Here is a 14869-nt window from a genome sequence, read left to right as displayed (position 1 = left end):
AATGTTTGAAAACTTATTCATATTTATCTGTTTTAGAAATAACGATTTCCAAACATGGATTTTCTTATTTTAATATTATATATTTCATTATATAGGGTAGAAATTAGATGGCATTTTCAGAAAAATTATTCAACTAAATTTTTTAAAGTTTAGAAAAATCCATAAATTAGATTAAAAAAAATGACTGCTTAAAATCAGAAAGTGTCCGAAATTTTATGTTTTGAACATTTAAAATTTTCTGAAGAACTTTTCATTTGAATTCATTTTTGTTATTGTTGTTAACTACATTTATTTTATTTACTTTAGATGCAAAATGCTGCAGAGAAAAGAGTTTTTAAATATAAAGAACGTCACCTTTTTCTTTCCTTTTTTTTATCATCAATTTTAATATCCAGCATGACAAGAATAAAGGCTTTTGGTTTAGTATACAGTAGACTCCCAATTATCCGCGGGCGGGTTATCCGCGCCTGCCGCACTGTTTTTTTTTTTTTTTTTTTTTGCTTCCAAGCAAAGAGAATGCTTCCAAAGCAAGAAGCAAACACAAATGACTGATTTCTTCAAAAAGGTGTAGTTTTACAGTTATGCTTTTGTAATTACATAATACATTACAGTATTAAGACAGTACATATGTATTAATTTTTCTCTGTATCCTTGACGCCTCTCGTAAGTACAAAGCACTTTTCTGTTTTCATTAACAAAATGCATTTTAGGCTAGTTTTGAATGATATACTAAAATATTAAGCGTTAGTTAAACATTTCCTGCTGTTTATTTTACTTTTTATTGTATATAAAACAATTTTTCAAAGTTGGAATGACTGTTTTCTCTTTTGCTATACCCGTTTTTAGCTTTTTTCGGATTATCCGCAATTTTTGTTATCCGCGGCGGCCGCGCCACCCAATTCCGCGGATAATCGGGAGTGTACTGTAGTTATATTAACGTGCCGTTGTAAAACAACACTAGGGCTATTTTGGGACGGACCTCTTAATTTTGAACCACGGTCAGATGACGAGGACGGCATCTGAGCTGGCAGCCCCCCTCTCTCCACACCACACCAGCGGGAGGACGTTTGGTCTGACGGATTTAACGTGTAATAGACCCCTTTACACGCTGGTTCTTCGGTGGAATCGGGTCACAAACCTGAAACCTTACGGATCACAAGCCGAGACCTTACCACCAGGTCACCACGCCCATAAAGGCTTTTGGAAGGTGAGAGGAATAACATTTTTATTTTTAAAATTGAATCAGGATATCGGCAATTTTAGTGAGTAATCTGAAAAATTAAAACCTACGACTTTAAAATATTCTGTTTCCAGGTCATAAATATAAAATGTAGGATAAATAAATCCCGACAAAGGTCAAAAATGAGATTGAAAAGTATAATTTTTAAAAAAAATATTATCTCAGTGCGTTTGTTTATTTCTTAAGAATTGTACTTCGGAAATAGCAAACAGAAAATTACTGGACAAAAATCGAAAGATAAATATGTTTCAAAAATTAATGAATATTTTGAAGAAGAAGAGCACTGAAAGGTCTGAAGAAGAGAAAGTCGCCTGCCGAATTCAGAGTGGCGCAAATATAAGATTTTATAAACAAACATTTCAAGTATTGTAGTAAAACTACGCCAACCGGCCTGTCATTCTTGTAGTGTTTGTAAAAAAAGAAAACTTTTATTTATTAGAATATATTTATCGATCCCAAAATGTGCCCTTGTAAAAAATACATTGTTGTAAGTTATTTACCTAATTACTATTTTTTTAATTTACTGTAATAGTATATATTTGTTCTTTTTGAATAATTCTTTTGTAATAATGATTGGTTACTCTATAAAAATGTTTTATTGAATTTAGGGTATTAATTTGTTATAGTAAGACTGATGGCTGGAATTTTAATTTCAGAAATTTTTTCAACGATTAATTTCTGCATCTTGATTTAAATTTTTTTAAGAAATGTGTTTATATGATAAAAAAAATATTAATTTTATAATAACCAATCATTTTGTTTAAGACGTAAATAAAGTTCGATATGAGATCTGTACTGCTGGGTAGACCTGACATTTTTTGCATTTAAAAAGGAAAAGTTAAAACTGAAATTTGACATTATCTAATTAGATATTATTTACCATATTCATTTTATAATTTATATGTGACGTTTTATAATGCCCTCATTACATTTATTATTAAGTATTAGTATGACTTTTTTATTTATACTAAAAAAAAGAATTTTCTGTAAAGACTTATTTTTCATGAATATTTAAATATGATGATTCCCTTGTATTTTGTTACTCTTGCTGATCCTGATGTTTAAAAAAAAATGATGCCCTTTAATTATTGTTTTAGCTAATAATCTGAATTTTAAATTTATATAATAAGTATAAAATTCACCTTTGTCTTGAGCTTTAACAATCTATTTAGTATCATTTTAAATTACCGAGTATCATTACTTCTAATAAATTCTAAGTATTTCAGCTAGAGTTAACCATGTTCCTTGGATTTTGATTTTTATCATCTGGTTATTAATTTAGCTGATTGAGACTAAAAATATATTGTTGCATCTGACTTGAAAGTTTAAAAAAATAATCCTAATGTGCAAATAACAAAATTGCTGACATTTTCTTCTAAAATGTAAATAATTATATGTTTAAAAGGTTCAAAAGAGTAAAATTTAGAAAATTTATTCTAAAGATGGAAAACTTATGGATAATAATATCATTGTATTTATTGCAAAATCATACATGCATCTGAGTAAAGATGAATTTTTTAATACTTTTTTCTTAAGTAAGTGACTTTTGATCCCATATATAATGTTAGTGCATAATATTTTTCTTGTCTTTGTTATTATCATGGCAGTCACGAAAATATGTACAGATATACTCAGTATAGTACTTTATCGCTTTGTATTATTTGATTTTTGTTTTTATCATTTACTATGTATTTTAGCTGATGTGGAAAAACTCTTTTCTTTTCAAAGTAGACAGTCCATTAGCTTCAAACCAGAATTCACATCTGTGTCTACTCTTTACTTTCGTGTTTTTTCATTTTGATCATTAATCTCCTATTCCTTTTTCTTTGATCATAAAATTCAGCTATGTAAAAATATCATATTCTTAATATTCTGTTACTGTGTGTAGTGGAAGACCATGTTATATTTTTTGACATTTCCATCCCTAAAAATGTAAAATAATCAGTATTATTCCTATCACTTATAGAAATCAGTTAGCCAAGATCACATATCCAGTTTCCATCTTTTAGTGCTATAAGTTTCTATATATTTCATTTTAAAATGACTTGAAAGGCTGCTTGCAGTATGCATGTCAGGTGCATATTTTTAAAATTAAATTAAATGAATGAAATAAGACAGTCTATGAGACTTCTTACATAACATTTCTCACAGCAATTAAAGGTTAATATAGAAATTTTTATCTTTTTTCTTTAAAAAAAAGCATGTTAAGCTGCAAACTTACTCATAAGTAGTTGAATATCGACTGGATTAGTAATTTTGTTCCATTACAAAACCAATATAATCTGAATTAAAGGTATATGATCATGAGTATTCCAATATTGAACTGAAATATGTTTTATTGTTAAAAAACTAATAGTAACATAATTTCAACTATTATCAATTAGTTAAATTATCACTTGTTTAATTTTTGGTGGTTTTTAAGAAATTTTTATATTTTCATTGAGTTTTAAAAGTTAAAAAATACATATATGCACATCATTATATTTAAATTCAATCACTGCTAATGAGCATATCTGCCATTACTAATCAAAGTATTAATATGATTGTTGGTAAAATATCCACTAATTTATCAAAGAAAAAGTTTAAAATCTTTCAAATTTTTCAATATAATTATTTTGTATAAATATTCTTGTTAAATATGGAAACTATACAAGTTATCATAAACTGTTTTTATTGTTTCAGTTAGTGAATATTTTAAGAAGTAAGTAAAATATCATGCTTTCCATTAACGTGAAAGTCTGGATAATTTTTCTTTCATAAAATTTTTGCATGTAAAATATTTTGATTTATTTAAGAAATATTTATGAATAGAGGGAAGAGTTTTTTTATAATTAGTTTTAATCAAAATATAGAACATACTTTTTTTCTTTATACATTTTACTCATGACAAAAGATTCTGTTAGATTTTATCCTAGCTTAAGAGGGCAAAAATATCTAAAATGGAATAATTTTTTTATATGCTATTTTTAACTTCTTTTAAATGTCTTTAAATATCTTATTTTGCATTTAAATATTTTTTTAATAATGGTTTATGTAGATTTCAGATGAAGATAATGGATATCCTTTGGAAACATTTTGTATTCCTCGCCATTATACAGATGATTTGGATAGAGTTCTTGTACCATGTGGACTTATTCATGATAGGTAGATTTTTTTTTTTTTTTCATCCCTTGTATAATGCTTGAAAAATTTTGTCATATTTTGTCTCTTATTATTTATTATTCAAGATTAATTTTGTATACATATTACATGTTTATTTTCTAATAGTGTTAATATTTTGTGTAACAGACTATATTCAAGATGTATTATTTAGATTTTAAATAATAGGACAGACAAAATGTCAAAATCCATCTTTGAAATAAAAATATAACAGATAAATGGGAAAAGTATTTGACTGTTGATTTTTTTTTTTTTTCATTGGAATTTTTTCTGTCTTTTAACTGAAATTATGTCATTGTACTTCTCTTTGCATTCACTTGATAAATTCTGTAACATGCCAAAATTTATGAATTATTGCTTCTCTCTTTTCATTCAGAAACCAAGTTATTAAAATCTGATTCCTGTATTATATTTTTGACATAAGATAAATTTTATCTGAATATATATATGATTTCAAGAATCTTGACTTTTTATTGCTTTTTGTTGTTGTTCTTATCTATTATTTTCTCTTTCAACTTAACTTAAATTCTACATTCAATATTATATTAATAACTCAATACATCACCACTCAACGCCATATCATTCGTCTCCCCTTCGACTCACTGGAGGGAGAGTACTGTGGTGAATAGCATATAAGCCAGTAACAGCGCTTCTACTCGAACAGCTGTTTTGGTAAAATGGTTTAGTTACTGAACTGCTAACCAAGAGGTTGCAGGTTCTATCCTCGCGCATTCACCCACCGCTAAATTGGTGAGTTCGGACAATGAACCTACAACCTTCGTACAGCTGTTGTGGCGCCATCTACCCACAACCAAAGTCATCAGACTCACTTGACGCAACAAACTAAAGTCGTCAAACTCACTTGACATAGCAAACTAAAGTCGTTAGACTCACTTGACGTAGCAAACTAAAGTCGTCAGGCTCATGTGACGCAGCAACCCAAAGCCGTCAGACACACTTGGCGCATCAGCACCCACACATGCTTACCATATTACTTGGCACTAATCAACTGGGTAGGCCCATTAAAACTACAGCTACTAATAACTTAATACATCACCAATCAACATCCATATCGTTCGTCTCACCTCCGACTCACTGGAGAGAGAGTACTGTGTTGAATAGCATATAAGCCAGTAACAGCGCTTCTACCCGAACAGCTGTTTTGGTAAAATGGTTTAGTTACTGGACTGCTAACCAAAAGGTCCCAGGTTCTATCCTTACGCATATCTCACCGCTAAAATATAAAATAAATGCTAAATTATACTGGGGCTTATGTTTAGAAATATCTCATTATATATAGGTATTTTATTTATTATATAAAATTGAGGAATTAGTAAGAGTTATCGCAAATTTTAATCACTACTTATTTTCTATTTTATTTTTTACAGAATTGAGCGTTTAGCTAGAGATATTGCTCAGGATTATAATGATCAGCCCTTTACAGCTTTATGTGTTCTTAAAGGGGGCTACAAATTTTTTGCTGATCTCCTTGATAAAATAAAACAGTATGTCCGTAATAGCAGTGCTCCAACTGGTGTTATTTCTGTAGATTTTATTCGACTTAAAAGTTATGAGGTAAGTTCATTAATAAGTAATTAGTAAGTTTCAAATCCTTTAAATTAAAGGAAATGTATTGTTTTTTAATCATTAGCATTTTTTAATTTTTTTTTTTTGTGTGTGTGTGTGTTTCTTATTTATGCAAGATTAGTTGAATTGAAAGACATTTTGGTATTTAATAACTGCTTTGTTTCATTAAATATTCAATACTTGAAGCAGGATCCAAACTATTCTCATTTTTCTTCAAATACTTATTGCATGATTTTCTTTTATTATTGAAAGGTGAAAAATAAAGATTGTGTTTATTAGCTGTGCTGTTATATTATAGTGAAAGACAGTATGCAGTTAGAAAATAAATCACTCAGTTATGCCTTTAATGGTACTATAATGTCAGGGAACTCAATTCCATTAATATTCATATACATAATAACAGAAGTAACAGTCTATTGAAAGAACATGATTCTGGTGTTTATCATAGTTTGTTTATCAAATATATTATTATTTCAATCATAAACATACTTTGTATAAGAGATTTGACTGAAAGTAAACACAACAAGGATTCACTGTAAACCGATTAGTTTTGGCATCTAAGCATCTGGTTTGAAAACTGTTGATTAAGGTATATAGTTTTGGATAAGATATAAAGTCGTTTAGTTTTTAATGAAATTCAGCCAATTTTCAGTGCTTCTTTAGATTATCATATTCATTATATTATAGATTCACTTACTCTTTCTTAGATAAATTTGGAAACTTAGATGGTTTTTCCTTTTTAATAATTGCTTGTTTATTCCTTTGAAGTATTATGGTTATTACTGTTTGTTTGATTTAATGTCATTTTTAATTTGCAAATAAAAAGCAAACCTATTATTTAGTATATAATATATGAAAATTGGTGGAAATATTTTGCCTTGCCTGATTTTGGCTCTTAATTGATTTTGCTGTTGAAATTACTTCATACATTAAACTCAAATAGCTATTAAAATATCACTCTATTCATAGAATTAACTAATTATCAACTTAGCTATAAAATTATTATCATTATCATAATTTTGATTTTCAGTGCATCCAGTTTTCTAAAAACTACAAATTAAGAGTTTTGTTCATGCAAAATTAATAAATTGTGATCTTTTGATCTCTTAAATATGATTATTTACTTTTGTTTTATATTTGACTATTTTTTCTCTTTTGTTTTGTATATATATATATAGAGAGAGAGCAAGTAGTTTTATGAAATAAATTATTCCAGAGTTCTGGTTACTGCATCCTCCTGTTAAATTGGATATTTTTATTCAAAAGTTCATTAATTGGAAATCTTCCCGACTCTGATAAAGAATTAATAAAATTAATAACTGTGTTGTATTGAAAATAATATCTGCATTGTCCATTTAATGGGGTTTTTTTTAATATCTTAGATAAAACAATGATGCTGTTTTTGACATTTGAATGATTGCTACACTGTAAAGATTTAACACAAGTGTTAAAATGAGATAAGGTATAAATTAATTGCTGGTGCTTTCTAATTAATATAAATGTTGAATATAATATTTGTTTCATGTATGATATAGGGGATTCATGTAAAGATTTTATAAATGAAGGCAAAAATAATATATTATATGCAGTATTAATTATTTGATATTTTTTGTAATGTGACCTCCAATTCCAAGACTAGTTGTATTCTAATTTTTATACTTTCTGCAAGATTTTTTTTTATCCATATTTTAAAGTTCAACTTGCTATTAATTTTAGGGTGCAGATTCTTCTGGACAACTGAAGGTTATGGGAATTGATAATCTGATGACTTTAGAAGGAAGGGTATGTATGTTATATCTCAAACATTAAATAGTATATATATTTTAAGAATTTGAGTATTGCAATTAAAAAACATTTTACAACATAAAAATTATTGTATTATAAAGTTTTTAAAAATTTAATTGCTTAGTGACTTTATTTTTGTGAAAATAGAATTGACTTGTTCATTGCTTTAACAGAATTTATTGATCGTGGAAGATATAATTGATACTGGTTTAACAATGAACAATTTGTTAAAATTACTTCAGCAGTTCAATCCAAAGTCTGTTAAGGTTGTAAGGCAAGTATTTTATATTATTTCTGACTTATCTTGTATTTTTTAAATGCATTTGTGTTATATAGAATAGTGTTAACTGTAATTCTTATCATTTTTTTCATAATGGTATACAAGTGCTGTGCACTTCCATAATTTTTTAAAATAATCCCAAATATAATTATCTCACTAGGAAAAGGAATTAGAATACTTTAATTTTACTTTTAAAATATTAATATTTTCAGTAATGTAATTAATTATTTTTTAATATTTCATTGTTAAATTAATTCTTTAATTCATTAATTTTTTTTTTCTTAAAGGAAAATGAAATTTTGTGAATGCCTTTTGAATACATACTGCATAGAATAATAATAACATTAATATTTTCAGTAATATAACTCATTATTTTTTCATACTTCTTCATTAAATTTGCTCCATTTTTTTCCCCTTAAGGAAAATAAAATTTTGTGAATGCCTTTTGAATTCATACTACATTTATTATTTATCAACTATGTGTTTTTACATTCATTGAGGGACAAAAACCTAGAATTTTTTTAGTAAGCAATATCCTAAAAATTTAAAACAAGTTGGAATTTGCATGAAAATGCAATACAATAGAAGTAGGGAGTTTCTCTTGTATTACATTTTGATTTCATATTTTTGATTACAGCCTGTATATATTACATGTTGGGATGGAAACCAATTTATAATCATTAAGCCATTGAATGTTTGAACAGGTCAGAAGAATATAACACTACTCTTTTGGTTTTATTTTGAGCACAAAAAAATAAATAATAATTATAAACTTTTTCTTAATAGTTGTTTGATTCTCAAATTACACAAAGAGGCATATGATTGCTTTGTTGGTGAATGTTATATAATATTTGATACATGTGCACAATTTAGGTGTTGAAATTTCTTACTTAATTTTATTCCTCAGGCTTGTTCTGTTAATTTATTATCATGTGCACATAGATAAGGACAAATTCTTTTCTCTTTGGATGAAAGAATCCAGTCATTCTAAAACATAAAAGTTCCAAAAAAATGTTGATATCAAGCATCGATAATTACAATGCTATTTACATATGTGTACAGTAGTGCTTGTTGATGCGAATGCTTTTACTGATTCTCTTTAAAAGCTGGATTCTTTCAAACTTTGTGTGTTTTATTCTAAATTGGTGAAACTATATGTGGCAACACAATTTATACTCTTTAAAAATCTTCCTTAGTTTTATTTCTCTCTCTCTCTTTCTCAAATCAATATTTTCTTCTTGCCCTTATTAGACAATATAAATTTTATAAACTCGTAATTTTTGACATTTCCAAATTAAAACTATTGAAGAAAAATCATTTTAGTGCAAAATAAAATCAAATTTTTTAGACAAAATTCTTTATTTAACTAAATAATCCTTTATTACTCATTTTCAGTTTTCATCTTGTGAAAAAAAAAATTCTTCAATGAAAAAAAAAAGACACATTACCCTCTATAATCAGACTATCTTACTGTAATTATTTAAATGTGTTATTGAGGGGGAAAAAAAAGGGCCTGAATCTGAATTGTTAATGTAAATGTTCAATCAGAAAAAAACTGTGACAAAGGGAAATTTTGATATGCAAAGAGATAAAGCTTCTCAATGGCAGCAGGAAAAGAAAATTCCTTCAAGTAACCTTGGTTCTCTTCTTTACCCCCTTTGCTTGTTTCTTAGCTGAAGATGGATAGATAGAATGATTAGATTGTTGATAGATTTGAATATTGCTGAAAAAACTAAAACATGCAAAAAATCTATGCACTAAAAATATTGGGTTTGCTACAATTTTGTAATTCATGTACATAAACCATCTTTTAAGTATGTCATTTCCGCAATACCATGAGAGCAGTGCATTTAATCAAATGGCAAGTCAGTTTTATGCAACAACAGAAATTTGGATATTCCAGAAAATTGTTGCATGATATTTGCTATACATAAGACAATGCTTCCTAAGATCTGTTTGTATCCCATCTGTAGTATGCATTTTCATTGATCTTGTCTGCATCTTCATTAAAGAAACGATGGTTGAACCTATGTTTTCTGTTGAGATGAGAGTCACTATTTCTCCTAATAGAAAACAATAACTAACCTGATGTGAAGATGCTAATGTTTATCTAAAAATAAACCTGAAAATAGACTATTAGTATTTGAAGCATCTTTTGTATAGGCAGGTATCATGGTCAATGGTTATGCACCCAAAACAGGAACTGTGTTTTCTGTATGATACATTGCTACTGTTCTGATGTTTCAAGTTTGCATTGTCTGTACTGCTGTCAATTATATTTCTCTGTTCATTGATAATAATATATTCTGTTACAACTCCAGAATTGTCTAGATAGGAACATATTCACTGTAATATGTAGCCAGCACATGCATTAATCTAATTTGTTTAAAATGCTTAAACATTTTAAATATTATATCATGAATATGATTACTTTTAGAATACTTTATATCTTTATTAATTTATTGCAGTCTTTTTGTGAAAAGAACCCCGAAAAGCAGTGGTTATAGACCTGATTGTAAGTAATTTCATGTTTCAGTTACATTATACATGAGGAATTATTGATCCAGATATAAAGATATTTTTTATTACTATTCATATTTTTAGTTTAGATCACAAATATGAATAATTCTTTTAAATTCAATGATTGTTATTTGTAAACTGCATTTTAAAATTCAATATTTCCATATAGAAAATTATTGTATGTATAAGTTATTGGTAATTATTGCTTTAGAATTTTCCAAGATTAAATTGTGTTTCAATACTCATATAAAATGTCAATCTTCCATTGATGCAACTAATATCAAAATGTATTAAAGTGTTCTATGAAGCAAAATTTAATTTAACTTTTCTGTTGGTGAATGTGGTTATTTAAATTACCACTGTGCTTAGTAAAAAAAAAAAAAAAAAAAAAAAAAAAGTTGCATACATTTTGGGTAGATGCCAAACAATTTGTAGTTTGAAACTACAAATAAAATCTTCCAAAAAATATGAATTATACTTGCTCTTGGTAAAAATTGAATTAGTTATATAATATCTAAAGATTTAAATTGATTTCTGTCCAAATTGCCTTGCACATTTTGTTCTTGACATTTAACTCTTTAAAGGGCCATTTTTTTCTAGTCATATTATGTTAAAATATATTTAGGCTTGAAATTAGAATAAGAGAAGGGATTCATTTAGCTTATTAGATAAATTTAATTTGATTAATTAATTAATTTGGTTAATTAATAATTAAATAGCAAATCAAGACACATCATTTTGTCTGAGATAAAGAACTAAAGCATCTAAGTTTCTGACTTGTTATAAAAATTTGTCAGAACTTATGCCAACCTACATAATTTCATACAAAGATTGATAAATTTGGTGGGAAGCATACTTCCCACGGCCCTAGAAAGGGTTAATTTATGCACTTTTGATTCTTTTTCATTTTTATTTATTAAATTGAATTTATTGATTTTTATGTAATGGCAGTTCTAAAAAAATATGTATTTGCATTTTATCTTTGAAAAAGTTTTATTTATTTTCTGTTGGAGATTTTGGAATAAATTATAAAGTTTGCTATCTTAAAGATTTTTCTCAGTGTAACAGTTTAAAAAATGTTTAAATAGTACTAAAATAAAAAGCATTCACTACTTCATAAAACTGATTTTTTTTCTGCTCTTTTATTTGCATATTTCCTTTGAAACCTCCTTACTATGTTATCTTTCTTCTCTTTCTACTTTATCGCCAGAAACTTATTTGATGCAATAAACGCTCAATTTAATAGTCTTCAGACCAACTAACTTCAGATTTAAAATAGAATTGGACAAATTCTTTTTATCTCCATGATGACGATTTTTTTTTTTTTGTTGTTGTTGTAACTGATATGGCAATGTATATATACAAAACTATTTTACATCATACTCCATAATTTCAAATGGAATATCCTATTTTAATTATTATTCATAATGCAACACTGATGGACTTTTTACATTATAGACGCTTTTCTGTATTAAATAGCTGCTAAATCAAGAGTTTATATTTTTAGATTATAGTATAGCAAAATAGATTACATCTTAAAAAATGTTTTCTCAACTTTTTAAAAATATTTACATACATTTAAATGCATCATAAAATATTTTTTGATCTTTGAAGAATATAACTGTTATCTTTTATTTCTTCAATTTTTATATTGAAGATGAGCAGAAAACTTCTTATAGATTTTGTTTTATATGTTTATCTGCTGTTTAATGTAGCAAAAATCAATTACTTTGATTTTCAGATACTGGATTTGAAGTTCCCAACAAATTCATTGTAGGATATGCACTTGACTACAATGAATTTTTCCGTGATTTAAATGTAAGTATTAAAATTGTTTTAAAATTGCAGATAATAAGCTTAAGTTTTACTTTATAAAGATTTTAAAATTTTTAAAATTTGTTTTCTAGTAAGGAATTTATTTCTTAGTATGATTTAATTATAAATTCATATTCAGAAATTAGAATTGAACCTGTATAATTGGAATTATAATATCTACAAAGTTCTAAATAAAAATCTTATGAAAACCCTCTTTCTTTATAGATTAAATATTTAAATTATCATTAAAAAAATTCTTTAGTATTTGTAATCAAAATTTGAAGTGTTCATAGCATTAAAAAATATTAATAGTAAATATTAAAAATAGGATATATCAAATCAAATATTGAAATTTATTCTAGCATGAACATCTAATGTGAGAAAGTAAAAATATATTTAATATTAGCATATAACTAAATTCCAATACAATATTTTTTGCAAGTTTATCTTTAATTAAATGATATTACTGATTGTGTCTAAGAATTTTCTAAAAAACTGTAGATTTTTCTAAACATTTTTAAAACAATGTTGAAAGCTAGTTTCTTCATAAATTATTAATTGTTTTTCATGAATAATACAACATTTAATTTAACATTGTGAGTGACAATTTAAACAAATGATTGCAACATGAATATAAAAATAGCCATTTACATCAGTGAGTTTCAGTGTCCAACCATCATTAAAAGCAAGCAAACATGTTTTGAATCAACTTTCAAGTATTTTTCAATCAAGTATCAGGAATCCCCGAAACAGCTTTCTAAAAAAATTATTCAATAACTGTAAGAGAAAATAAACTATACTTTAATATATCTCTTTTCCATGTTTTGACTATTCTAATTTCCAATTGCTAAACAAATTTTAGGTGTTGTTAATGTAAGGTAATATAATACTGTGTATATGCAAAAAAAAAAAAAAAAAAAAAAAAAAAAAAAAAAAAATTGATTTTTAATCAATTAAAAAGTATATTTAATTGCTCTTACACATTCTTCATTTGTACTTATAAAAAAAATGTGAAGAATATTGGTTCAGTCGATTAAATTTCTATAGTGAATAGAGAAATTAATATTTGTGTTCGTTTATATAGATTTTAAAGGTGTCATTTAACTATATACTATGTTTTGTTTTTTTTATTTATTAGTATGCTCTTAATTCAGTTCTAAATGTTGATTTTTTTTAAAAAAACTTTTCTCCATTGATTTTTCTATTCTAAAGCAATTTGTGTATCTGAATTTACTGATTATTTATTATTTCTCATTTCAGCATGTCTGCATTATCAGTGAAACTGGTAGGTTAAAATATGCAAAAAAATCTTAGGAAAGATTATGCTTTGCTTAAAAGAATCTCTGACCGTGTGATAAACTATCTCTAACTATAATTCTCAAATCTGTATATTAAAGAAGTTTGTAAATTTTTTTTCATAGATTTTTTCCTTTTTATTTATTTTTTTATGATTATAATTAGAGAACTTTTACATTGTTATTCTGAAATATTTAATTCTCATCTTGTGTCTTCAAGCTTATATGGAAAAAGGTATATTATCTGCATTTATATTTTTGTTTACTTTTTCTCATTTTTGGTTTATCAGTTACATAAATGTTTTGTTCTTTTCTTTATGTCAATGAATTGCAGTAGTAATTAATACTCTGATTATTTGTTTTGTTCTAAATCAAAGTCATTTTATATTTGCACAAATCAATGTGCATTTTGGAGAATTTAACTACTTTTTAAAAATAATTTTAATGCTTTCAAAATAGAAAAAAAAAGTTCAATATAGATTAGATATGTTAATATAACATATAATAAAGCCCTGTTAAAAAATTAATTAACGAGTACTTGTCAATAATTCATGTCTTGCTCGGTTAAATATTTATAATGCAATGCTTATTTGGATTATTTTATTTTAATCTAATGAATTTAGATAAATTTTTTTGATATTTCATGTAAACTGTTCTTTCCAGATTTAAACTATCTCTCAATCCTTGTTGTTCATTTTCAGATAGAAGTATATTTTTAAACAGAAAGTTATATAATTTGTATGTATACAAATGGTATTTAATAGAAATATTTACCATTTGTATTTTAAATATATGTAATGAATTGGCTACATATTAATAAATTAAATTTTATGGTTCTTCTTATGGGGAGAAAAATATTTCTTATAATTTACTTATGCTTTAAAGATATATTTCAAACTATATTTCCATAAAGTTTGAAAATAAAATATGGAGTTTTTGTTTCACATCTGGACATACTAATTTCTTATACGTTATCGGTATATTAATAATAATCACTTTACATTAATGATATTTATATAAGTGTTTAAATTGAAATTCTTTTCTATAAAATTCTAGTGAAAACACTATTTTTAATACTCCAATTCAGTGTTTGTTCACTATTTATATTCATATTTACTGTAATTTATGCTTAATGAAAATGGGATGAGTAAAAATGATGGGAAAATGGGATTGCATAGGAATCATTAA

The 14869-nt window shown here is 26.0% G+C and overlaps 1 protein-coding gene across 1 annotated transcript; it reads left to right on the top strand.

The window, feature by feature from the left end:
• Positions 1 to 1548: 1548 nt before the first annotated feature.
• LOC129960230 (hypoxanthine-guanine phosphoribosyltransferase-like) lies at positions 1549 to 13923 on the top strand. Its single transcript, XM_056073489.1, has 8 exons — positions 1549 to 1727; positions 4278 to 4384; positions 5788 to 5974; positions 7703 to 7768; positions 7945 to 8045; positions 10520 to 10566; positions 12313 to 12389; positions 13647 to 13923. The coding sequence occupies exons 1-8, from the start codon at positions 1701 to 1703 to the stop codon at positions 13698 to 13700; spliced, it is 666 nt and encodes a 221-aa protein (XP_055929464.1). The 5' UTR covers positions 1549 to 1700; the 3' UTR covers positions 13701 to 13923.
• Positions 13924 to 14869: the final 946 nt, after the last annotated feature.

The sequence above is a fragment of the Argiope bruennichi genome, chromosome 2, assembly GCF_947563725.1.
Source record: "Argiope bruennichi chromosome 2, qqArgBrue1.1, whole genome shotgun sequence".
NCBI lineage: Eukaryota > Metazoa > Arthropoda > Arachnida > Araneae > Araneidae > Argiope > Argiope bruennichi.
This window is presented reverse-complemented; position numbering and strand designations above follow the sequence as displayed.

Coding starts and splice junctions, on each gene's coding strand:
- LOC129960230 (XM_056073489.1), top strand. CDS start 1,701: ATGTGCCCTTGTAAAAAATACATTGTT. Junction 5,975..7,702: donor TTCGACTTAAAAGTTATGAG/GTAAGTTCATTA, acceptor TATTAATTTTAG/GGTGCAGATTCTTCTGGACA. Junction 8,046..10,519: donor AAGTCTGTTAAGGTTGTAAG/GCAAGTATTTTA, acceptor AATTTATTGCAG/TCTTTTTGTGAAAAGAACCC.